This window comes from Cajanus cajan, chromosome 11 (genome assembly GCF_000230855.2).
Source record: "Cajanus cajan strain Asha chromosome 11, NIPB_CcT2T_4, whole genome shotgun sequence".
NCBI classification, from domain to species: Eukaryota; Viridiplantae; Streptophyta; class Magnoliopsida; order Fabales; family Fabaceae; genus Cajanus; species Cajanus cajan.
In genome coordinates this window covers 29998396-30024865 of record NC_138527.1, presented here as the reverse complement: position 1 = coordinate 30024865, position 26470 = coordinate 29998396, and the positions used below count along the sequence as shown (strand labels likewise).

Below are 26470 nucleotides of genomic sequence, written 5' to 3'. Positions count from 1 at the left end.
AAAAATATCTCTACGATAATAAATAAGATTATTATTTACATAAAAATATGATTAAAAATATTTTAATAAATGTATCATATATTTATATAAAATCATAAAAATTAAATGTATTTATCTCTTTATTAACATGTGTGAAATTAATTATCTATTTTTTTTAATATATATGAAATGAGTTTTATTTTTTTTGCTTATGTATAAGTTCAAGGAGCACTAACATGTTTTAATATTTCAAATATTATAACAAATTACATTAAAACATTAACCACTCTCTTTATTTGCCACAAAAAATTGAATGAAAACATAATGATTTAAATATATTTTGAAAAGTGATAATAATACGTGTAAAAAAAAACAATTCTCTAGTTCCCACCACACTTCTATTAATATACTCTCTCTTATTGGTTATAGTTTATTAAATTAAAAAATTAAGAGAGAAAGACATTAAGTAGGATGTGAGATCCATTAATTTTTGTATTTTTTAAATAAATTTTAACAAATTTCAAAAAAGTAGTATTGTTTTAGTCTTTATACATTTTTTTTATTTCTCAAGTTTAAAATATGTTTTTAATTATAAATATATATATATATAATTAATACATCTATTCAAATGTTGCTAGTAAATATGTCTAATAAAATTAATCTATTACTGGATTTATAGCACATAAAAATTATTTTGTGTCATTTAAATTTAAATAAACCTTGAGATAGTACAATGTAATGTACTCTTTTTTACTATTAGTATGTTAAAAGACTTGCATTAACTCGGCAGCATATCTAACTTTAACATTTCTATTGCCTTTTTTTCACTATTAGGGCAATATGGATTTTTTTTATGTAAAGTATGCTAACAAAACAAATATTTTTCTTTATTACATATAATGGGAAAGACTGACATAAATCAATGACTAGTAGATGACAATAAAAGGAGAATGATAAAAGGTTGGCACATTATTAAAATATAAAAACTAATTTAGATTTTAAGACGTTATATATTATATCAGATGTGAACCACCAAAGTAGATTGTTCCGATAGAACCAATAGGAACTAAAAGGTATAAATGCTAATGAAAAACAAAGATAAATAGAATATATAATATTGATTAGTATAATTTAGAAAGACACGTTTTAACTTCTTTTTTTTTTTTTTTTTTGAAATGTCAAAGAATGGATTTTATCAATGACATCAAGACATGGTACAAGTGGTTAAGTTTACAAAAAGTACAAGATATTGGGAAAAAAAAATTCCAACCAAAATATGCAACCATATTCCATAAAATAGGAGATACATGAAACTTAATTACTTTTTAGTTTAGAGACAGTAGATATTTAATCAAAATTCTCTAAATGCTGTATTAGCTACTTCAAATCAAGTGGGATATAATATTGAAATTAGGTTGAAGTTTAATATCATATAAGCAAATCTCAAGGCAAGTGAAAATTACTCCAAAAAAAAAATTCAAAAGAACCTCGCTTCATAAAACAAAAGAATAAATAAGTTGAGTATCAAATATTTGACATTTGTTAATGTTAACATGTTAACTTTGGTTAATTAAAATATTGTTGGTATTTGTCTAAACTTTTGTTATTGAATTGATAAAATCGGGGTAATGTGTTGAAGTGTTATATTTGAATAAATTTGGAATTTAGTATCATTTAAATAAACTTTAAGATAGTGAATTGTAATTTACTCTTTATTTTATTAAATAATTAACATTATAAGTACAGAAGAATACACACATGCCACACAAGTACATCATAACGTGATATTATAATTTGATAAATTTTAAAAGAATTAATATCATGCAAATAAAAACAACATATATCTACGGATCCAAAATCTAGTTTAACAAAACTAGTAAATTGACAAATATGCTTTAACAGCAGTGATATTATCATGCCGATAAAGAATTAGTCCAAGTGACAAGATTACATTGGAATGAAGCAATTTCCTATCAACTAAACTTTTATTAATAATAATAATGATGATGATTATCATAAAAGCATTGTTGAAAAATAATCATACAAAATCTACAAACGAATTCATCAGAGGAAGAGAGATTACCCTACAAGTTCACTTATTGGAGGCCGATCCATGACATCAGAAGCAGCCTTTGCATTGCGCTGCAACAATGGATCAATATCTGGCAATTTTGGAATCTGAACTAACAGATCAATGGTTCGTCGAAGGAGACGAGCTAAATCGCCATCATCCATTGCACAATCCATCATTATTTCTCTCCAGGTCAACCCAGAAGCCCAGGCCTCAACCATACCACAAAATTGACTATCCAAACAGCAAGATATTGTCACCCCATGCTTATCTTGCATTGCCAATAGGGCGCTTCTTTGCTCATCCAATAACGTTACGAACTTGGTTACAGTTGCAGAAGGCTCATAAATATAACTGTTATTTTTCCAGGGTCGGATTTTGATACCCTCGGACACCAAACTTGCACACACTGCAGCAAGCTGTGCGGGTTTTAGTTCTAGTAAAATTTTATTGCGAAGAACCATCGCAAGCCATAACTCATTTTCTCCTCGAATTGCAGCTGCTGTTTCACCAAGTGGAAATATGACATGCGTATTAATATCTAAAGCTCTGATTTCATGTATGACTTTGCTAACCTGCATAAACTCCTTCCAACCCGAGGGTTCAATCTGTTCTATCCGATTAATTAAACGTTTAGATCTATTCTTCAGGCGCTTGATTTTTTCCTCAGTAAACTTGACTGCATCTATGATTTTAAAATATTCTTTATAGCCTTCACTACGACCTATCTTTTTCTTCAAGCGTGCAACTTTATTTCTTTGTTCCTTGTAACGTTCAATGGCATCTTTGTAGTCTTGAGACTGTAGTAGTAGCTCATCATTTTCTGACAAGCTACTCAGAACAGGGACATTCAAGCTCCAAGACCATGTCTCCAGAGATCCTTCCATGAACCATAAACCACCATGTTCAGAGTTAGAAAGCCTGTCCCAATTCATGTCCTCCTTATCAAGGAGAATACTCATAATTTCTCTAGGTCGATCATCCCCTTGAGCCAATGGAACATTAGGAAACCCTGTCCCATAAACCGTTTTAATCCACTTTTCCGTAAATAGATACCAAGAGTTATCTGAACCAAGAGCCATGTGATATGATGGTTCAAGATCTTCATTCGACTCAGAATCAGCAATACTTGGCCCTGCTTCTGCTAAATTCAATGCAAAAGAATCAACAGAAGAAATCATATTTTTGAGTTTTGGAGCATTAAGAGAGTCAACCTTCCCCAAATACACAGCAGGAATCGAATGTTCAACTCCTTCAGAATCTCTATACTGCAAGCACAAAAACGGTAAATGTTCACTTTCAGGCTCCTCTAGCAAAGGTTTCAGGGCAGATAATCTCTTTGCTTCCTTTTGTTTCCGCAATTCAGTCCGAACACGTTTTTCTGCCCTCAAATCTTCCTGTAGTTCTGCAATTTCCTTGTATTGTCGTGGTGATAAAGCCTTCCTGGTTTTTTTATCAATTGCTTCATCAGTAATTTCTGACATCAGCAACTCAATTTCTTTCTCAATTTTAACAAGTTCCTCTTTAGCAGCCAGCATTACATTACTACTAACATAATTTCCAAAACTCTGCTCAACTAATTTCTTAGCTTCTTCCAAAGTTCTCCCTGTTAAAGTTTTCATGTTATCTGATTCATTCGACCTATGGATGGCTTTCACGCCAGCAAGAAGATTCAAAACCATTCCATATGAAGCAGTAAACTGTGACACTAGAGGCTCTAGTCCTGCAAACAGTACTTTGCATCCCTCTTCAGCACCTTCATTAGGAGCTTGGATGAGGACTACATGACCACTTTCATCGATGCCTCTGCGTCCAGCACGCCCAGCCATCTGAAGCAGTTCATTCGAGCTTAATGGGATTCGTCCACTATCACCTCTTTTACTGAGGGATGAAATAACAGCTGTTCTAGCGGGCATATTGATTCCAGCAGCCAGGGTTTCTGTAGCAAAAACAACCTTGACAAGTCCTCTTTGAAACAACTCTTCTATGAATGCCTTCCACAAAGGTAGACATCCAGCATGATGTGCAGCAACCCCTTGCAAAAGTCCTCTTATAGCTGATTCTCTAACAGCATCAGGATACTGCATGCGGAACCTCTTGAAGGCTAGTTCAACCTCACTTGTTTCACACTCATCTAAAAGTTTGCAATTTTCCAGATATTGCACAGCTGCATCACAACCCTTCCTGCTAAAAATAAACCAAACAGCTGGCAGCATGTCCCTGGACTGAAGTTGCCATAAAGTATCAATTACTTGAGGAACCTGAAAAAGATTAAGATTATACTCCATATAAGAACGAATGCTCGTTATTATAAAATATGAGATCCACGAGTCTACATTTTTTTTTTCAACAAAATACAAAGTGTGCTTTTAACCCAAGTGTGTATTACAACCCAGATTTCATATAAAATGTTCACGAGTGATTATTGGATATATTAAATGAAGCCAAAATCTCCCCTTCAACATCAATATTTTAAGTTGTAAAAGACAGGAAACAGATGACCGGTATGATTCTCATAGAGTACAAAGTATAAAGAGAATTGATTCAGAGGCACTACTTGTGAACGACGAATTGCGTTTATGTTATTCTTTGAAAGGGAACGTTGTTCAAACATGCTTTCATCATCATCATCATATCCTGAGCGAGTTCCACGTTTCCGGGAATTCCTTTTTTTAGACCAATCATCCTTGTAAGGTTTAGCTGCTGCAGCTTGAAGTTGAAGATAATTGAGTGACAGCTTCCTGCTTTAAATAAAAGGAGAAACTAAGTTTCCATTTTCATTTGATTCAGTAATAAAATAATTCGGTATTTAGGGGTTTATATTTTGTTAACTAATAAATAATTCATAGTAGTTTATTGCTATGTATATATCAGAATAATGATATCGTCACATTTCTTTTGGAAAGAAGACTTGATACTTATATATTCACTATGACACACCCATTCAACGATTCCATAGAAAATCTTGCAGTTATCACTATACTAGTATTCTCATATCAATCAAAGGAAATATAAAAATAACTATCACAATCAATATCATCATCATTCATCACCACAAGCATCAATTATGCCACCAAACCTATTGCTGTAGCCACCACCAGTCGGCCAGTCCACCACCACCACAAACATTGATGCTACAACAATCACAACCACAGTCCCACAACATTGCTCGACCAATCACTAGTTAACAACACTAGCACTAACCTAATTGGATCCATTGGTAGCCATTTATGATAATAATCACATGGATATTATCCCTTGTCTTATTAATAGACCAAATTCCGATTGATTAGTTAACCTCAGCAATTGTTATTGCAACAGATTATGCAATATAACCCTCAACTTTAGAGCAGCCAGATCCATGCCTCCCACCATTCTCCATCAGCCCTGTCTGTTGACTATTAATAACACTGTGAACCAGGAAACACTTGAGTTACAAAGAATAATCACCCATTAACCAAATATCCTCTGCCCTTCCCATATGTCAGGGGAGTATTAAGTGGCAAAAATTTAATATAAATAATTACAACAAAAAAAAGTCCACTGGGTAAGTACGCCATCAAACTTAAAGCTCACCAATAACAAAATGTGATTCTTTTGACTGCTAAGATTGTTTTCTTAGTACCAACCAATTGTAGGTCCAATATAAACAATATCACATCCACACCAAAAAGACAGAAAATATAACTGCCAGACACCACCTTCACAAAGGTTTGACTATTAGGCCACTAGTAATCCCGATTATCATGTTGTGAAGTGAAAACAAATAGGACAGTTGTTTATCAACAAATAGGGCTTTTACAAATATAGAATATATTACAAGTAAAAACCAACAACTAAAGTGAATAAATGCAATAAGGATCCTAGATAGCAGTAGCACCTGTTCATGTGTGTTCCTTTCTCGTTAAGAAGTGGTAATAAGGAATTCTTCAAAGAGAAATGCCATGTCAACGGAACTGGGCGTTTTGACGATGTTACCAATTCTGTTCCACCATGAATCTAAAAGCCAAAAACATTTTGCAGAGGTTACAAAGAGAATTAGCCCTAGGTAGATGACCAAATAAAATGAAAGAAAACTACATTTAATTTGCTATTTGAACTTTTTCACTAAAGTACCACACACAATTCCATCAGTCAATGAAGATGCAATCATACTGAACCCATTACTTGTGGCACGCTTAATCACATAAAATGAAACAAAATCAGAGAAGTCATTATCATGGAAGGTAATTTTACATAAAATCATGTAATGTAACTTCTTTGTCTTGTTCTTTCTCCCCAAATATAGTATGAAAAAAATCTGATAAATAAAAGTTGAATACCAAGCATCACATTAATTGGAGAATTCAGGATCCTGTACTTGAAAAATGGATAGAATATTTGCATTTTCAAGCATTGAAACAGTGCTTCATACCCAAACCGTTCATCAAGATGATCAACTGAATAAAATTCCTTAAAAACAATACCAAGTTAGGGAACTTTTCAAATGAATTGTCTACAATTCAAATCTTTTAGATGTTTCCAATTAAATTGTGAAAAATCTTTCATGCCTTAGAACAGGAGAAAAAACCTACAATGATGAGATAATCTTTATATGGCAACCAATGTTAAATGCTTGATATTTAACAAATTTAAGCAAGTTTTCAATGCCCATTTGAAGCTTGGCATTTTATTAGATATAATAGCCATCCAGAATCTAGATGCTTCAGCAAATTAAATTTTCCTTCACCTTTATTGTGGGACATGGATATTTTTAGCTGCATTGTAGGCTCAGTTGATATGGCTTTTAAGGGGAGTTCATTTGTCTATTATACAGTGTAACTGGTTTCTCTTTTGACAAGAAATATATTTTTCTTGTCAACAAGAAATAATTTAAATTCTATGGGGCAGGGGGCCTGGATTAATCAATAAAGTTTTAATGCTGGTTCGTTTTACAGGACCCGGAAGCCAGCACAGTGCATTCTGCAACTTTAATAGACATCACCAGCACATTCTGAATACCTGACCAATCCACCCAGCCAACTCATCTGGATTTGCAACAGTTGCTGACAAGCAAATTAATTGAACTTCTTTTGGGCAATAAATAACCTGCAGATATTGTCAACATATGCATGAACAAATCAGAGAAGTCAAGCAAGCTAAGTAATACGCAAAGACAATAAATCATTCTTACAATCTCCTCCCAGACTGTACCACGAGATATGTCACTAAGGTAATGAACTTCATCCAAAACAATCACATCAACATTTACAAGTCCACTTCCAGAAGAAACATTACCAACACTGCATTGAAACGCAACAGTTAATAAGTACCCATATTTGCAACCATTGACCTGGTTCAAATGACAAAATCATACTCTCATTCCATAATTTTTAATGTTTTATGCTTTCTCTTTTGTTCCAAATTTTTTTATGCTTTACACATTCCAAGTGACATTAATTATTTTTCCAAATATACCCCTACTTAATAATTGTTATTCCTACTCTATAATTGCTCTTGTTAAAGATCAAAATTATGGACCAGAGGGAGTAATTGAAAAGAGAAATTATAGATGCCAAAACTTTTAGACAAGGTATCGACAACAAAATAAAGGAGATATGAGTAATAAATTTGATAATAATACAACTTCAAGTGGAAACAAAACAATAACAACAACATTGGCATAATCAAATTATTAAGCACAACACAAGATTAGGAGTGACTTTGTAGGTTTGTAACCTCATTCCTAGGAATGTGAACATGGAAATGTTAGATTCTCATGCTCATGACAAGCCCTAAAAAGACATTCGTAGGTATCAATGATTCTACCGAAAGTAGTATTATCTTGTTTTGCTTTTTATTCCCTCAATTAGGGGTGGGTATTCAGCAATTACATGGGAATATGGAAAGTTATTTTCTATACTATTATATCCCATTTCCACTCCAACTTTTTCCTTCTTATCATTGGAATTTTGAAAAGTATTCCAAAGAATATTAAAATCTAACCAAACATATTTTTGAATTTACTCAGCAATAACATGCCTGACTAACGTATTCCTAGGGGGTTTTACCAGGATTGTAATAAGATAGCTTAAAACAAACACTACCAAAGATAATAATCAACGGAAGTGCATACTAAATTTCTCCTAGCTCAAGATAACATATCCAGCATTTATTTCTAACGTCGTGTGCAACTCAAACTCTCAACTTCTTGGTTCTTGCCCACAAAAGACTCAATCTAGAGCTATTAATGAAACTGGAAACACAAGACCTAGACAATACAAAACCACAATCTACATTTCCACAGCACAATAACAAAGAATCAAGAATAAAGAGTACCGAATCAGTACTATCCCCGTCTTTTATCCAATGTACCTCTGATACAACATGTTGCGCAATATCTCCGTGGTCATAATCAAAACCTGAGCATCCTTGTTGACAGCAGAATCGCCTGTTAGAAGGCCAACATTATTGTCGCCAAAAGTCTCGCTGAAAATCCACAACAAAACAGCAACTACTTAACCTCCAAATAATAACAGCACCAGTAACTCTCCCTCACTCACTCACTAAGTCACAAAAAGCAAAAGCAAAAACAAATCAAATTCAAATTCAGATTCAGATTCTTATCGTTGCGCACCGGAACTCGCGAAACTTCTGATTGGACAACGCCTTAAGCGGCGTCGTGTAGAATATTCGCCGTCCCCTAGCCACCGTGGCCACCGCGGCGGCCTCCGCAATCAGCGTCTTCCCACTGCTGGTCGGAGCAGAAACCACCACCGACGAGCCTCTCAGAAAAGCCACTATCGCCTGGCGCTGCAGAAACCATAAGCAAAACTCAACCACACGCGTTCAAATCCAAGGAAGTTCCTCCTAGCAAATTCGAAACGCGGAACGAACCTGAAACTTGTCGATGCGAAAGTCGTAAACGGAGGCGAGCTCGTCGACGTCGATGAGGTCGGCGCCGAACTCCCTGACTTCGTTGATTAACTTCTCGACTCTCTGCCACTTGAATCCGTCGTGGCGAGCGAACGCATCGGCCTCGTCGTCGGAAGCCTCGGCCGGTACGTCGTCGTATTCGTCGGCAGCGACGACGTCATCGTCGTCGTCGTATTCTTCTTCATCTTCTTCTTCCTCTTCGTCTTCTTCTTCTTCTTCTTCTTCTTCTTCTTCTTCATCTTCCTCGGCGTCGGAGAAGGCGCGCAGGGGTGAGGTTGGGGACTTGAAGGAGAAGGACGCTCGGAATCGAAGGCGAAGGAGAGAGAATGAGTGAGTGGCGGTTGGAAGAAATGTGAAAGGATTAGAATGGTAACGACGTGGGAGTGGGAGTGGGAGTGAGAGGATGAGTTGAGTAGTGTTGGTGGCCATGGCGGGAGAGGACGCCTTTTCTTTTCTTTTTCTTTTCGCAATATCTCTAAATATCTAAAATCGGATGAGGCCCAAAATTCACCAATATTTTCCGTCCTGCATGTTACCCTTTCCCTCACGACATTTCTACTTTTTTTTTTTTCTAGCCACATTGATTGTCACATATATAATTTTCCTTCATACTTTTTATTCTTTTTTATATATATACAGAAAAATGCTAACGATGTGATCTGGCAATTTGAATCTCACTCTATTATTATACTTATAGCATAAAGGGTGGTTGCACATTTTGGCTTGTGGTTTTATTATGTGAAGTGCTGAAAATTTATTTCTCTTAAACTAGACTAGCGTGTGACCTTGTTCTAAGAGCAATCATAGTTTCATGAATAATTCTAGTTGAACAAGTTGGATCTTACCAGTCTACAAGGCTACAAATATCGTATGAATAGATATTAAACCCGTTAAGTTACCTCTTGTTTTATTAAAAAAAAAATGCTACGTGATCGTATATTCATTTTTTCATTCAAAATTTGAAAAAGCAATGCATGCGTAAAGCCCGTGAATTGGGTGCACGCAGGGTGGCACGGCATCTCGGTAACTGGGAATTTGCATCAATGGGGCATGACGTATTGCTATTTGCCACCCTGCCCCAATGGCACTATTTCAAATTTCAATCGGCGTTTTATTAGTTTTTTTTTAAGAGAAATCATCATTATACAAGTTCATATAATCCATTTTAACCCCCAAACAAGAACATATAATTATGAGATAAAACACTTATTATAACTTGTAAGGACAAAAATAATTATATATATATATATATATATATAGATTCTTCTTTCTTTGCACCATTACAACAGGCTTCTAACATGATAACTACAATAATTTCTTTCCCTTCTAGTGCGTGTCTAGATTCACGTAACCCACCCACGTTTTAACCAATTTGATGCAAAATAAGAAACTATAGCGTCTTATTTTCGCGTTTAGGGTAACAGTAAAGCTGATTCAGCTCCTTTCAAAGCCCTACTTATCTTGTATAAGTTATATCCTTCTTGCCATCAGACATATTTGAAACTTATAACAAATGATAGATTGATAACCACTATAATTTCTTTTTAATAAGAGTAGCGCTGATTCAACTTTCAACATGCTACTCAATCTGGTATCCTTCTTGCCATATCAGCTACCAACATCCCCAAATATACTATAATTTTTTTTAATTTAAAAAAAATACTATGTTAGTCAAGTACCTAATTCAATCCATTACCTCCCTCTTCAGCAAGCAGCCTTTCAAGACAAACAAAAATGCCCAAAGTTACATTCTTCTCGTTTTAGATTGTGTCCAATGTACACCAGAGCGCACAGCATTTCATACTAAAATTCGACCAGAAGAGAAAGGAAATGGTGGGGGGAGGGATGCGGGCACGCTCTCAGTATACAACACTTAAACGGCAGGCCAATTGCGGCCACCGAATGTTTCCATAATCAATAACCTCAATATTTGTAGCAGCTAAAGTAAAAGGGGAAAATTAAAACTAAATAACAAAATTAAGGATGAATGAAATAAAAACTCCTCTAGTTACATCACAAATTACCTCTATTTACATTATTGTGACCCATCATTAGCCATCAAATTACAGTATACTACAATCTCCTCTCCTCTCCACGCCGCGCCACCCGTGCTGTAAGATTTATTAGATTGCTCAAAGAAAATGTGCAAAAATAATTTCAGAAAAACATCCCTTGATCAACTTCTTGGATAGGATGTCGTTTTCATCCAGCGCCTCTGCCAATGACGTTTGACAAATACTACTGAAAAGGACAACCAAATAACAATTAATTAGATTTTCCGTTTATTAGAAAATCATATTAACTAGCAAAAAAACAAAAATCAAAGGAAAAGCTTTTAGTTGCACTTATATTTAATTCGATAAAGCAGTAAGAAAAAATTAATTATAACAATTGATCTCTGTCCTCTGATGAAAGTAGGCGTTCTGCATCTGTTTGAAAGTATGACGTCAAGCCCAAATAATAAAGTTAGCAATATTAAGAATTATGCATACCATGCCCAGCTCAAAATGGACACTTTCATGTAATGGGAAACAACTTGCGGAATCGTTGTAATCTGCTTGAACAAATGTTTGAAGACTGTGCCTGTTCATGGCCTGAGCTCTTCGGATGCAAGCGTCTTCTTTTCCTTCTCTTCCGAAACAAGAAGTCTTCGGTATCTAAAACGTATGAGACCTAACGACAAGCAACAAGTGCCGTAATATTGGCAATTCAGAGACACAATCTAACAGACATCATAATCTAATCAAATGCAGGAATCGGCAAAATGAGCAAGATTATTAGGCTTCTGTGGAAAAATGAAACATATTTTGACAGAACACACACAAGTATAAAATCTTGTAATATTAAATACCTTAGAAGAACTGCAAGCTATCTTGCATTCCAGACCATTAATAATTTGTAGTCCTTCCATAGCCTGGCTTGAGAATTCATCATTACTGGCATATTTACGTTTATTCCTGAAAAGATGAATAAAATAAAATATTTATAAAAGTAAACATTAGTATGCAATGTCACTAATAAAAGTCTTCTGCTGTCCAAAAAAAAAAAAACTAATAAAAGTCTTCTGACTAATCCAATATACCTCTTCAAGAAAATTCCTGATTTCTCCTTTTTCTCAGGGACAACAGACAGGAAGTCATTGTGTAGATAGGTTGAAAAATTAGGGTCCACTGACACAGCAGTCACTTCGGGTTTGTCATGCCCAGAGTCCATCAGCTGAATAGACAGTTTCATTGGTCCAGGTGTCTGCAATTAAACAAAGTAGATAACGGAACTTGTAACACTATTTAAATCATTCAGTAGGAGACCTAAGTAGACAAGAAAGTAAAATAAAAGCTTACATATTCAATACGATATATGTTGTCCTCATGGAGAAGAACACGGGAGTTTTCATGATAAACTATATCGACAAATTTTCCTGGTTTTCTCGATTTCTCATATGCATATAATTGTAGAAGCTTATTATCCATCTCATCAGCGGCAACAGCTTGAAGCTGTGAAATAGAAGAAGAGATATTTTAAGGGTCGGAAAGATAGTATGACATGCAAAAGACAGAAAGGAATTTATGTATGTGACCTGTTTAACAAGTTTATATATCAGCTTGTCTAATGTGAATAAGACATATGATTGAGTTCCAATTATAGCTCGACAATCATCCTCAAATTTTGTGTTATCAGAAGAACCATCCAGCAAATTGTAGAGGGAATTCATGAACCTGTAGCATAAAGGACACCCCTCAGTCTTGCACAGATATTCAGATATATATTCAAATTTCTAATATAAAGCAACATTTCATAGGCATGTCACCTGTCATATTGATCAGTGGAGCTTGTATCACTTGAAGCCTTCCATTTCCTATCAGCAGATGATGAGTTTATCTTTGCTGATTGTATCCTCTCATACAATGTCTGTCAGATTCATAGAAGAAAATATTACAAAATGAATATATAATAAACTCCAAATATATATATATATATATATATATATATATATATATATATATATATATATTGTCTACGACCATGCATATATTCATAGACACCCAAGATTGAGATCTGTCCAGCTTTTCAAAACAAAACCTACATAAAGGTTGCTCGCTGCCCTAAATTTCAACAAACAACTCCCTCTCCTAAGTCCTAAGAGAATCATCTAGTCAGACTCAAACTTTTTGGGATGAATCTATTGGTAAATGGTGACAGAGAGACAATCACAAACCAGTAGCAGGAATTAAACAAAACATTTTCATTTTCATTGAAACATAGAAGCAAAAACCAAGCGAGACAAGTAGTTTAGACATTATATTTCTGACAAATCATTTTCATTTCTTTGGCAAACAATAGAATAACAGAGCAATAATGATAAATGAAAACTTAACTCTGGTGCTTGTACAGTTTGAAATAGCAGAGATCAACAATGTTGGTTATGAAAACCAGAGAGAAGGTGTATGTGTAAATAAATATTTTTGTACCTGATGAAGTCTAAGCAACACATAGAAGGAATCATTTCCATAGAAAACTTGTGAATTCCTGTCCTTCTCAAGCAACATTGGAGGTACATGCTTTGCTAGAGGTTTCACGGTTAGTAGAAAGCGTTCAGAATATGGCAATGGCATTCCATCACCTTCAACATCATGGGCATCAGCTATTCCTTCGGCTTCACCTTCACTCTCAGCCTTGTTATCATGTTCCCCATCGTCGTGCTCTTCTCGAGAACACTCCTCACCATCAGCGGACTCGCTTCCAGAAACATCAGCATTTTCAGATGCATTTTCACTGTCCTCTGATGATCTGTGAGGGCTTTCTTCACCTTCATCATCTGCATCAGCATCATTTTCTCCTCTGGTTTCACCACAAACTTCCTCCCTGTGTCTATTTTGGTATTGCCGACTCACACCACCATCCTTTCCTTTATGCACTGCATCCAAACCATTACCTCCATAAACTGCAGAGTTATCTTCAAAGTCTCCATTAGGAGATAACTCACCCTCTTCTCTTTCACCTTTGAAGGGTCGAACTGATTCCTCTTGGTATCGATGAACTTTGGTGCCTCCAGTGATGGCCCCATTTGTGCATGTACCTGGTCTTGTAGAATCACCACCCTAAGCCATGTAAAGAAAAAAAAATCATTGTATTATTAGGAAATGCCTGGCCTAACAAAACTTCAGCACATTACACAAAATGATGCCAGAAAATTACTAGTTTTAATAGGACAAAAGCACATTAATATTTAGTCAACAATTTTGATTATGTTAGAATACTGAAGATATTTGAAGACTAATGATAACCATGAACTTAACAAGGATAGCAATCACTTATAGTCCCTTAAACAAGTGTACAAAGGAAATGGTGTTCTTCACACACTGTTTTGAAAAGCTAACAATTTATGGCTTAGCCTTCAAATCTTAGTAATTACAATACGAGGACCAGTTCATTGTAGAAAGAACATACATTAACCATATACATGTTACAAGATGTATCAATCATGAACATACTTTTACCACAATCAACTTGACCAAATTCAAGGAGAGAAAATATCACCTATTAGTAAAAATCTGGTTTGCAATATATTATAATGGCTCCAGATCTCTAAAGTCAATTGGCATTTGAGTTAAGGACAGGGAGAAATGTCAATTGTAGAATGCTTACAACAAGGAAAAATAGAACTTGATCCATAAAAAGCTATCATACACCTTTCAAATCCACATGGTATATTTTTCCTTATACCACACGCTGTCATTTTATTTAGAACTTAAAGACAAACATACTCAATACAATTATATGATACCAGATAACAAGTGCCACATCATTGGGATAGTTAAGGTGTTTCACTTGCAGTAGAAAGTATTTCAACCATTTTTTCAGTAGGTGGCATGGCAACAAATGGTTTACTGGCAGTGCAAAAAACCTTCATATTGACATCAAATCAAAATTTATCCTCAAGATGAATCTAAACAAGTGAAATTCACTGGCAAAAGCTGCACAGAGTTAACATATACCTCTGATGACGGCATATCAAGTCCTCCCTCAACAGAAACATTACCAGGTCTAGATGGAGTGGCAGTGAGTCCTTCAGCAAAAAAATGCATCTCAGTTCCATTCATGCTCAGTAAGTAACAATTGAATAATAGGAGAAATTAACGAAAGCATTTTAAATAAATGGTGGGGTAAGAGTCAAGAAACATCATCATTGTTCAAGTTGCTAACCTGACAAATTATCTTTGTTTGTCCTTCCATTGCTTTGCTCCATTCCAGATGCTGGTGACACATTAGCATTCACTAACCGCTCACCAGGCTGGTCTTGCTTATTATTAAATCCTGATAGTTCATCAGGTGTGAATGCAATACTATTCATTTTACCATGCTGAGTATTACTGCTTAAAGCTTCAGTTTTACGCAATGCACGGTCATCAAGATACCTATTCTCTCTAACCCCACTATCACCATTTGATTGCCATGCTTTACTAGAAGTTGATTGATCTAATGGCATACACTCATCCCCATTTCTGGAAACATTTATAAGCTTTGGATTCATTATGGTAGCACCAACAACAGGGCTACCATCACTTTCAGCAACACTTGCAATGCCATTTTTGACATAATTATTCTTAGCCTTTACAACATCTTCTGTATCCTCTGCACCCTGGGGCCGAGAAGGAACACAAAGCAAGGGTTCTAAAAATGTTGTCCAAACCTTCATAACTTTATCCACCTGTTCGGTTGTGCAAATTTCTCCACAGGAATATTTTATGAGCTGATACAAATCTTCGTGAATATCTGGATCTGAATACTTAAACTCCAAATTTGAAAGAATTGGCCGTCTATTTCCAGCAGCAATAGCAAGAAGAACATCATCTTCTTTGCGTTTCTTTTCACTAATTTCTTTGATTTCTGCCAACAAGGCTGCAATAAAGTTTTATAAAAGGAGTTAGGAAAATGGAAAGAATTATTGTATCATGATCACCAACATATGCCAAAAATTGCACAGTATTCAAATTATAGCATACCACTGATTTTGTTTCGCATGGTGTCTAGACTTCAGAGAAACAGTAGTGTGATGTGATCAATATAAATAAGTAAAAAAATCAAGCCAAATGCACTTTATGGGAAACACAGAAGGTGCCAGAATTCATCAGAAATGGCCAGAGATAGTATCAGAGAATAGTGGGTCATGTTTCAAAGGCAAATGGGCACACAATTGTTTTATAATAGGGTTTCAATTCTGATCCCCAGATAAATCACAAAATTATCCCACAAAATAAACCTTAAACGGTGCAGTATTGTGGGGGTAAACAGGGGTTTTCAACCATTAATAAATGTTGAGCCTGCTAATGCCACGAATGTGAGCATGACACAATGGGCTTCAACAGAGTGGCCCAAACAATGGCCCTTTAGCATCATAACATGCAATTGACAAGTCTGATTTAGCTATGAAGCCCACATACTCCAAAAATGAAAAAGTATCGAAGTCGTACCCGGAGGAGTATCCGATTTTTTTTTTTTTTTAAGTTATTGGATATGGCTATGATACGGCTCACAATGGCTAGATATGGCTTTATAACATGTGATATAGCTTGGATACGTTTTTTTTATCCAAATGTTCGTTTTATTAATATTTTTAATTTTTATTTTTAGTTTTAAAATTTTTAAACGGAAAAAATCTTTCAAAAGTTAATATGCATACTCTACAAAGACACATTTCTCTCTTTTTTACCAATATTTTATATTTATATAAAATTTTCTATTTTTTAACGTATCGTATCCTTAATTTTCAAAAAAAAATTGTATCCCCGTATCCATGTCGTATCGTACCCGTGTCGTACGAAGTATTTAGGCTTCATAGTGATTTAGGTAGATCAATAAAATGATGATGATATCTCACATGATTAAAGCTTTTTCAGCCTTAAAAGAATACTCTGATTCAAACATTAAAAGCCTCGAGAATGCAACATTATTGAAATGAAAAGTTATCTATTACCTTTGGTGCTCAAGCTTTTCGTATCCTGTTGCTTAAAGTAGAAGCTACGATGATCAAGAGATTTGTGATAGTTCTTGGCATATATTTCAGCCCAAACTTTACTAAAATCAGCACGGCACCTTGCCCACTCTTCCTGTTTCTGCTTCAAGCGTGTTAATATCACTGGCAAAGCTAGAGCCGCATTCTTCCTTAACACTTCCATCACATCAAGCCCATGGTCACCATATAATCGTTCAACACACCTAAGATTTATAGCTAAAACAACATAAAGAGAAAATCACATCAGAATATGGAAAACTTCAAGAAATTACCTTGTACTGCATATTTGCTTTCAGAAATTCCACTGTTTAATTGAAAAGAATTACCTGTTAAGTGTTCCTCAATACGAATTGGGCTGTCTCCTTTAATTGTATTATTATTGATCTTATCTAATAGCTCTTCAACTCGTTTGGTTGTCACATTTACAGACTCTAACAACATATCAAGTTCAAACCTGCCAGTACAGTTAACATAATATCAGCAAGTGCCAGTGATAGAAGGAAATCATGTCTTATTCAACCCAGTGATGTCAAAAAAAAAAAAAAAAAAAGAGGAACAATTTGGTACTCATGACAATGATCAATAAAAGATAAATCAACAGAACAGGCATTTTAAAATTTACTTAAACATCACTAGCAAGCTCTGACCTGTCATCTTCACATCTAAACAAACTCTCTTCATACTGATTTTTGCGCATATGTTTGAAGGAATAATCCTCACTTCCCGAAGTGACAGAAACCCAGTGATCATTCAACACTTCTGCACCAAGTTCTGTTTTCTGGCTAGCTACAGGTATTGGGTACTGCATAAGCACAGATAATACACACACAGATCACAATCAGCAAGAGAATCTCAGGTTCCATTAGCGAAAGATAAAATACAAAGACACAAATAAAACAAGTTTACATTTTTTGGTAAGAGGCGGTAACTAGGAGTGCACTGGTCACAGTTAGAGAGGTCCAGCTCATTTATAGGTTTTGATAAATACTTATCCTTGCTGGGATATAGAGACATCTTAGGACCTAAAACATCCTTGTTGGCAATCACAGTAGATTTGTCCCTTTCTCGGAACTCACGATCCCTTTCTTTCATCCCATCATCCCTATAACGGTCTCGATCTCGATCCCGATCTCTGTCCCTGTCTTCAACCTTCATCTGTTTCAGTCCATGTCCATCATTCCATAAAGACTCTGATGAACACAAAAGAATAGGCAAATTTTTGGATCAGACAATAAAACTCAAAATGTTCACATGAACCCAGATCATATTACATAAAAATAAAAAGGGGAGCATCTATCAGGAGATAACAGTAAAACATCTTACATACTTTTATTCATAACACCAGCAAGGAATCCACCATCTGCATCATCAAACTGGATTAGAAATAAATTAAAATTTTAACTTCATAGAAAGAAATATATTAGTTTGATTGTTACCATTCTTTTCAGATTGTACCAAAAATTCATTAAACCCCTCCATAAGATCTGGATATTTTCCCAGTAAATCGCCCACCTGGAAGAATAAGCGACCGAGAGTCTATCTTATTGCATTGCATATCTTAATATAAAAAGACTATACTTCAAGGGAAATATATATTGCAGTATGAAATACAGTAAAAGCAGTTCAAGTTGATCCTTAGATTGAAAGAGAGAACTTCAGTTATCTTCAAGTTTTTAACATTACATTCTATTTATACAAGATATCAATCAACTGTTCTATTACTTTTAGTTTTTCATCAGCGAATTCAGTTAAAATCAAAGTTTAGCAAATTATTGAGGTTGAAGTAAGCTGCAGCATTGAAAATAGATCTACATTAATGCCCCAAATTTGTTTTGTTATATTTCTTGACAGACAAGTGTACATAGATGAGACGAGGGATTTAAAAGGAACAGTGCACCAGCTCTGTCCAGAATAAATGGTCAAAGACTGAAACACCACATACAAAGACAACGACCACTTTAGAAATAACATAAACCATAATTATAGAGCATTTGCCTCTAATGTAATCATTACAATTGGAAGCTCTAACTCTAACAACTAGTGTTGTCTCGTGCCACCGTGGGCCTGTCACAATTTATAGGATCAAAATAAATTTGGCCTGGTCCAGACACATGCTGACCCAATTCAAGCTGTCATCCCATATTACCAAGGAAAATGATATTACACTGCATTGTGGGCCAGAGAATTTGAATGTTTGACTGACGGCCCAAGCATTACGCTACTTCTACAATTAGTAGACAGAAGCTGTGGCCTTTGGCCCAATTCTCATCCTGCAATTACAAATGTGCACAGCCCCGGAGCAGTCTCAATCACAAATCTGGAAATCCCTGATTTCTTGGTCTTTTGAGGAGGGCGTTTATCCATTCCGGCTCCTTCTGGAGCTACTTGACTTCATATTCCACATTAAAAAGCAAACTTGCAAAATTGAACCTGCCATCTCTCTCACAAGTAAGGTTAATTGAGGAAAATCCAATGCAAATTGGAAGGAATACCTTGAAAGGATTGAAATCTGGGTTAATGTGTGATCCACATCACTCATCCTCTTATGTGTACAAGGCGATTTGGGAAGGCAATATTAATTATGGATGGGTTAGAAAGATACTGACTGGGTGCAATTAAAAGAGGTTTAACTCTCTTGTTGTGTATGATTTCCTATCAATATGAATGGTGCATGTAATGAGCATGGCCTTGGGGCATATAAAGCATACTAGATGGCATAACCATTCTGAATTTTTATTTGTCGTTGCAAATTTCTCTAAACCCATTGAAGTCCTTTCCTTCAATAGCTACACCAACATTCCATTCAGAAGGTCTTTCTTCAATGTATTGCCTTAATAGTACTTGAATTTATTGCATGGAGATTAGTTATTCCTTCAATTTATTGAATGTCTGTTCTCATCACAAGACTTCATTAATAGTACTTAAATTTATTGCATGGAAATAGGATATTCCTTCAATTTATTGAATGTCTGTTCTCATCATGGGACTTCATTATTCCTTGAATTTGTCTGCTGGCACACCCATCGCCCCCATGGGACTATGCTGGCCCAACTTTGGTCTCCAAATTGACAGTTCAGAATACACATCTCCTTTTGTGCAAATAAATTCTCGAGTTTATGCAACAACAATACAATGAATTTGTCTTCCTTCCATAGTTTATTACCATCACATATTTTAAGGAATTAAGGTCAATCAATTTTCATTGCCAGCCAAACCAACATAGATTGACAAATTAAAGTCACCCTAAATCAGTTAAGTATCTTATAAAAATTAATATGCAAAAGCTTACCAATGACTGCAACTCTTGTCGGGTTATTATTTCCCTGCTGTAAATATGTAAGCACTTCAAAAATTCCTGGTAGTCATCAGGATTTCGTAATTTTTCTTTGACTTTTTCACAGAAAGCGAACTCTTGACTGTACATACCTGAAATGACAAAAAATAAGATAAATAACAAGCCACAAAAGAAAAGGGAGGAGTTAAAAGCACAAAAACAAAATTGGAATAAACTAGATTTCTCCTTGTACACGAAACAAGGGAAATACTTGCACAGCCTAAGATAATAAATATAAAATCAAAGCATTTCTTGATTACGGATAATTCTATCACCAAAAGATATTATATTCTTTTTTATTTTAATATTTTAGCATTATAAGTGGCAGAAAAGTGATGACAATTTTGTTGCATTCATTAATGAATTTTAGGTTGATATTTTGTGTATTTTTTCCATTGGTTTATTTCTTTCCCAAGTAAACATCAAAGCATATGTTCCATAATTAATGCATTCTACATCATAGAATAGTTCGGAAAGGTAAAAATATACAAAACTAAGTTTGTAGATTCAAGATTAAAAGTAATAATGACATACTCACTTTTCAGAGAATTTTTATCATCACAAGTGGATGACATAGGACGCGTACCAAAATTTTCATCTGCATCAAGCAAAGGTTCAGCTCCTGAGTCTTCAGCCTTACGATTCCGTTTGTGAGTGAATCTCTCCCTATCTCGTCCCCCATCATGCTCATAATCTCTATCATCCCTTTCACGTTCTCTCTTGTCTCTATCTTCTCTACGTTCCTTGTCCATACGTCTCCTATGCTCCTTTTCTACCCTTAACAAACCTCTGTCATGATCTGGGTCAGGACGATCAACACTGGGGTCACGATCACCATGTGAAACAATGGTCCTTTCTCGCTGGAATGCAGATGAGTAAAAATTAGCTTGATGAGCAAAATATAAAACTCATAGGAACAAAGCCACCAAGGTCGTAAAGCTGGGCCTTTGAGGCTCTACAGGGTTTTAATGTCTCAGGGAAAAGGTCATCAAAGACTAACGAGGCATAACATTTGGAGTAAAAAAATAAATGATTTAGATGTTCAATTTACAAACCCTGGTCAGCTTACAAGAGTCCCAAATATCAATAATTGTGAAAGTTTTAACATCATAACTATCCAACCCAATTTACCATCCTAGTTAGCAAATTAGAGGGCTGGCATTTTAGGTTTGTTTTTAGTTATCAGTAATATGTTAAAGGCATGCCTCATTGGAACCATAAATGCGCTAGAGGCAAACACCTAACTGAAGGGGCTGCGCTTCAATGAGCGAGAGATGCTGACCCCTTCTGGCACCTCAGCTCAGTTCCTAAGGTATGCCTTGAACAACAGAGGGATATAAGAATTTGAGATAAACCTTTTCAACATGCATTTGCCGTACTGTTGGCATTGCAGAGGTCCTATCACGAAGCATAGAATTTCGAGCAGAAACATAATGAGTGGATGCAGCTGCAGAAGCGTCTGGAAGAAAATGAGTAAACTCGTCAAGAAGATCAGGGTGGTCCTGGAAAATAGCAGCAACCTGAAGAAATCCAATATATGATCAAAATGAGCATCAAAAGAAATATTAAGATTATCAGAGGAAATGAAGAAAAGAAAAAGGGATAACATAAAATCATATTTTCCGACTATAGCATGATAATACATGACATAGGCATACACAATACAGACCTCATGGTAGACCTCAGTAATAGACTTGTTTTCCTTTCTGTACATATTCAATATGTCAAGAAATGATTTGTACACATGATCGTCACCTTGAAAACGAGTCTGCATGAAAAGGATCCATCAGACTCAAAAGCAAAACTATCCATTGGTTGAAACATATCTGCATAAAAAGAACTCATCAGACTAAGCAATGCTCTTTCTTACCTTTATCTTGTTCACAAAACTAATGGCTTCTTCAAATTCAACAGGTTTCTTTGGGGCAGGTTGTTCATCCTCCGATGCAAGTGTGATTTCATAACCCTTAGGCAAGAAGGTGTTAAATCCCAATATAAGATCTCTATGGCCTTTAAATAGTTCCTTTACTCTTGCAATGACACCCGCAGTATCAATTCTACAACGCACCAAAAGCAAACATAACTCAATTTACACTAATAAAAACCAAGACCCTCTTTCCCAATATGATACAACAAAAAAATAAATGAACAAATAATTGAGCCACAGGCACGGTGCAGGAAGAATGTGGTGCAATATGATCCAACCTTTGAGCCTTGAAATCTTTCATAACCTCCAAAAAGTCATCATACTTGTCCCTCTTATCTTGAAATATATCCTTTACAGCCTTCAGATATGCAAGGGCATCATTAGTTGTCAGTTTCTGAGAACCTCCATTCGTCATCTGCGGTTGCCCGGACCTTCATTCCAAAAAATTCATAACATATTTAGAACCGTAACTCAATGCACAAGTAAAACCTAAAAATCAACTCATGATGAGAACGATTCAAACATTATCGCAGATAAGAAACATCCGATCTCATTTCACACAGTCAAACAATCCAACAAAACAAAAATCAGACGCTCCACTAAAGCCTGTACCTTGAAAAACAGATTATAAAGCAAAAATCTATCGATACCCCTTCGATTTCACACAAGAACACGAAAACACAAAATTTCACAGTAGAGAAAAATGGAAAAGCCTCGTTACTCGATTGAAGTTGCAAACCTTTGATCAAGCACGAAAAATAACAAAAACAAAACACGAGCAGAGTCTAATAAAATTGAGGATAACAAAACAACGAAAACACGCGAGCTTACGCTTCTCCTCGTGAAGACACCACAGGCCGTTTGAGTTGAGAACAACTCGTGAAAACTTCATCTCTAGACCTCTTCATCTCTAACCACAAAGCACAGAAACAAGACTCTCTCTCTCTTCAACGACAAATCATGCTGCCAAACTCCGAAAGAATTCAAAATCCTCAAACCTCAACCTGCTCATTCGAACAAGAGCAACGAGCACAGTTCAGATCTAACCGCAAGGAATCAACGCGAAGCGAGAATCCTGACCCCAAACTCCGCGAAGAGATCACCTCCAAGGAGCCAAATCCTGAAACAAAAAATAGAATCGAAGCGAAATTCGCATTACTTCAATGTAAAGCAACGTGAGGATGAATTGAAACGAAGGAAGCCGAAATTTACAGAGTGATCGCCAAGTCTCCGAACTGCGAAGTCCCGAGAAAAAAAAAATAGAAAATAAAAAAAAATATAGAGAAAATGCTTTGTGTAACAAAGTTTTATCTCGAGCCTTTGTGATTCTATAGAAAGCGTCCACGTTGAAGTGCTGAAGAGAGCACAAAGGTTTTCTGAGAAGTTTCTTGTTTTTTTCTCTCTCAGTTTGAATTTCAAAGAGGATTTTTTTTATTTTTTATTTTCTCTTTGATTTTCTGGGCAAACAGAACGAGAGAAAGAAGAGACAACCAAGAAAATAAGAGAAAGAGCGACTTAACATAACAATGTGATATAGAGAGAACGAGTAAATGAGGGTGGCGTGGCGGTAGTAAAATTTAACCTTCGTTTCCCGGTTACCGTTGTGTTTACCGCTTATAAGCGGTTAATCATTTTCCCTAAACACATTTTGTAAAATGAAATTAGGGCAAATTGATATTATACGCGAGGGTGCATTGATCTTTAAGAAGGTAAAATTGGAAACGAGCGTTCTTTTGGGGATTTTGATAATAATGCTTTTAGGGTTTGTTATTTTTTTTTATTATCATTTTTTTTTTTTTGTTTGGTATGAGTTTGTGAGTAGTAGTTGTTGGTGAATAGAATGTATTGCAAGACTCATTCTAAGTGATAAATGATAGATGATGATGAAATTAGGTCTAACAGATAGTGAGAGAAATGGTAATCTCTTAATATTGTCTTTCCTTTTTTTCTTTGTAATAACCCTTATCTTATGATAATAAATTATGATTATTTTACTTTCCCATTTTAATCTTGGTTCTAAAGTAGTAGTTTGTAGTTTCGCGTAGTGAATTGTGGTTTGATCGTTAAGTGAGTTGGAGTGGCCATAGAATGATTCATTTGTAGCCTTTAAGGTAAAATGGAACATTGAACTTGTGCCTTAGTTGATATATGCTTCTTGGGCTATTAAAGGTTAGAAAAAAAATCCGAAGTTTTGTTAACTTAGCTTCAATATTGAAAATGGGTATCAAACCCAATTGAACCCCTATGTCAAGGCCCACCTAGTTATGACATGAGGAAAAGTGTTTATTATCAAATAGTTCACTTTAATTCTTAGGGTTATAACTAGTCACTTGTTAAATAAGGCAAGAGGTGCTTTGTTTCGAAGGACAAGGCATATAAAGGAATAGTGATCATTTATACTGTTTAATTAATGATCATAAAGCAACGTGACCGTTTAACAGACACTAAAAATGCTTCATTTATTATGTAATTAATTTTAATAATAAATATTTAGTAATATGCATACATTCAATACTATTGAAATTAGGAAACACACTTGAGATATTTCTTGCTAACCCTATCCATTTCTGCACATCTTGACCGTCCTCCTCATGGACGTGGACAGATTCGAAAACAAATAGAATCCCTTTTATGCTTGGTGTAGTCGGAGACTAAAAACAATGTAACGAAATAAATAAATAAAACAAAAATAACTAAAATTTGAAAAGGATAAAAAAAATAATTAAAATTAAGAAAATTAAAATTAAAATATTTTTATTTTAAAGAGTCTAAATTTCTATTTAAATTATATTTATATAATTTAAAATTTTAGATATAATTGATTAAGTCTTTTTATTTTTATTGGTTAAATTTATGATCGAATTCGACTTTTTTATGTTTTATATCTCTATGCGAATTTATGTTGAGATGGAATAAGTAATCAATAATCTTTATGAAAATTCTATAAAAAAATTGGTAGTTGATTTCAATCTTACATAAAGTCATGTTTTGTCTTAATATAAGTTTTTTATAAAAAAAAATATAAAGTACATAGTAAAAAATATGACATCTAAAAAGGTTAAATTTTACATATAAGACTTCATAAAAGTTATCTACTAAAATTGTAATCAATTTCAGCTTATGAAAAAAAATATAATAAATGAAGAACAACAAAAATAAAACACAAAGTATAACGTAAAATGTCAAAATGAGTAATATCACACAAGCATGAAATAAAAAAAAATGCTTAATGTAATTTATAAGAAATATTAGAATAACACATCAAATGATGGTATTGTAGTTTTTATTCTTGGTATGGTTTCTTTATTATTTCATGTTTACATGTTATGATTAAATAAAAAAATTTATCTTCAGACAACAGACGATTCTTTTAAGTTTTAATGATGATAAATAAAAGATTTTTTTAAAAGCAAAAGTCAATACTCTTCAAAGATAAAACATATCAGACGAAATGTGAAAAAAATACATATCATTTGTAAGATGAAAGTAATCAGATGAAGCATATAGTCTGACATTAAATGAACACCGTTATGTAAGTCTAACGATGAACTTCATTTAATGTATTATTTCTCAACAAATTGAACATAACGAAACTTGGGAACTCTTGAAGTGCATTAAAGAGGAAAAAAGACAAAATGTTTATGAGAAGCAAAAGGCAAGATCCTGAATATCATGGAAAAGGAACTAAAAAGGATTGCTCTGCACCAGTCCCAACTACTCTACACTGACACCACTCAAAAAAATGGAAGGAAATGATGATAAGTAGCTGCCTAAATCATATAAGAGATACATGTCTCACTTGTAAGCATTTAATGCATCAATGGTAATCTTTGGGATTTGCAAGGAAGACAAACAAAGCAACACGTGAAGAAATTTGAACGTTTAAATCCATCGTTATTGTAACACTCATCTTCTCTAAAACTACTATATAAGGATCATGTCTTCGTACTACAAGTTAGTGGTGATAGTTTCAAAATACACACATACTAAAAAAAAAGTGTTGTACAATTTCAACATTCACTAAGCAGTTCAACGTAATCAAACATTTAGAAAACTAAGTTGAAGCACTTTAAAGAGGATCTTCATTGTAAAAATTTGTATATAGTTTTTGTAGTCAAATTTGTGTTGTATTTTCATAACATCATATCTAGAAGAGACGAAGCTGTAAGTGTAACACTTAGCAATCTTTTTACAAAGGTTGAACCTTTAGAGACTTGTGCAAAAAGAATA

The 26470-nt window shown here is 34.7% G+C and overlaps 2 protein-coding genes across 4 annotated transcripts; both read right to left on the bottom strand.

Annotated features, from left to right (window-relative positions):
• Positions 1-1798: 1798 nt before the first annotated feature.
• Positions 1799-9529, bottom strand: EMB25 (DEAD/DEAH box helicase). The gene is made up of 8 exons (XM_083067053.1): positions 8927-9529; positions 8667-8842; positions 8405-8518; positions 7224-7332; positions 7052-7138; positions 5931-6049; positions 4608-4791; positions 1799-4311 (listed from the first exon to the last, which is right to left on the bottom strand). The coding sequence occupies exons 1-8, from the start codon at positions 9392-9394 to the stop codon at positions 2059-2061; spliced, it is 3510 nt and encodes a 1169-aa protein (XP_082923179.1). The 5' UTR covers positions 9395-9529; the 3' UTR covers positions 1799-2058.
• A 1301-nt stretch (positions 9530-10830) lies between these two features.
• LOC109800922 (paired amphipathic helix protein Sin3-like 3) lies at positions 10831-21833 on the bottom strand. 3 transcript variants are annotated; one of them, XM_020361849.3, is made up of 19 exons: positions 21669-21833; positions 20852-21173; positions 20269-20405; positions 18416-18491; positions 18307-18339; positions 17886-18169; positions 17627-17781; positions 17306-17433; positions 16941-17195; positions 15170-15865; positions 14962-15032; positions 13435-14064; positions 12774-12874; positions 12543-12681; positions 12307-12459; positions 12048-12211; positions 11817-11922; positions 11458-11638; positions 10831-11206 (listed from the first exon to the last, which is right to left on the bottom strand). In XM_020361849.3, the coding sequence occupies exons 1-18, from the start codon at positions 21723-21725 to the stop codon at positions 11483-11485; spliced, it is 3663 nt and encodes a 1220-aa protein (XP_020217438.2). In that variant the 5' UTR covers positions 21726-21833; the 3' UTR covers positions 10831-11206; positions 11458-11482. The 3 variants fall into 3 exon arrangements, with proteins under 3 accessions (XP_020217438.2, XP_020217439.2, XP_082923178.1); XM_020361850.3 differs by lacking the exon at positions 21669-21833 and having other exon boundaries at positions 20900-21032; XM_083067052.1 differs by lacking the exons at positions 15170-15865; positions 16941-17195; positions 17306-17433; ... (5 more) ...; positions 20852-21173; positions 21669-21833 and having other exon boundaries at positions 13435-13880; positions 13950-14064; positions 14962-15031.
• Between the last annotated feature and the right edge of the window lie 4637 nt (positions 21834-26470).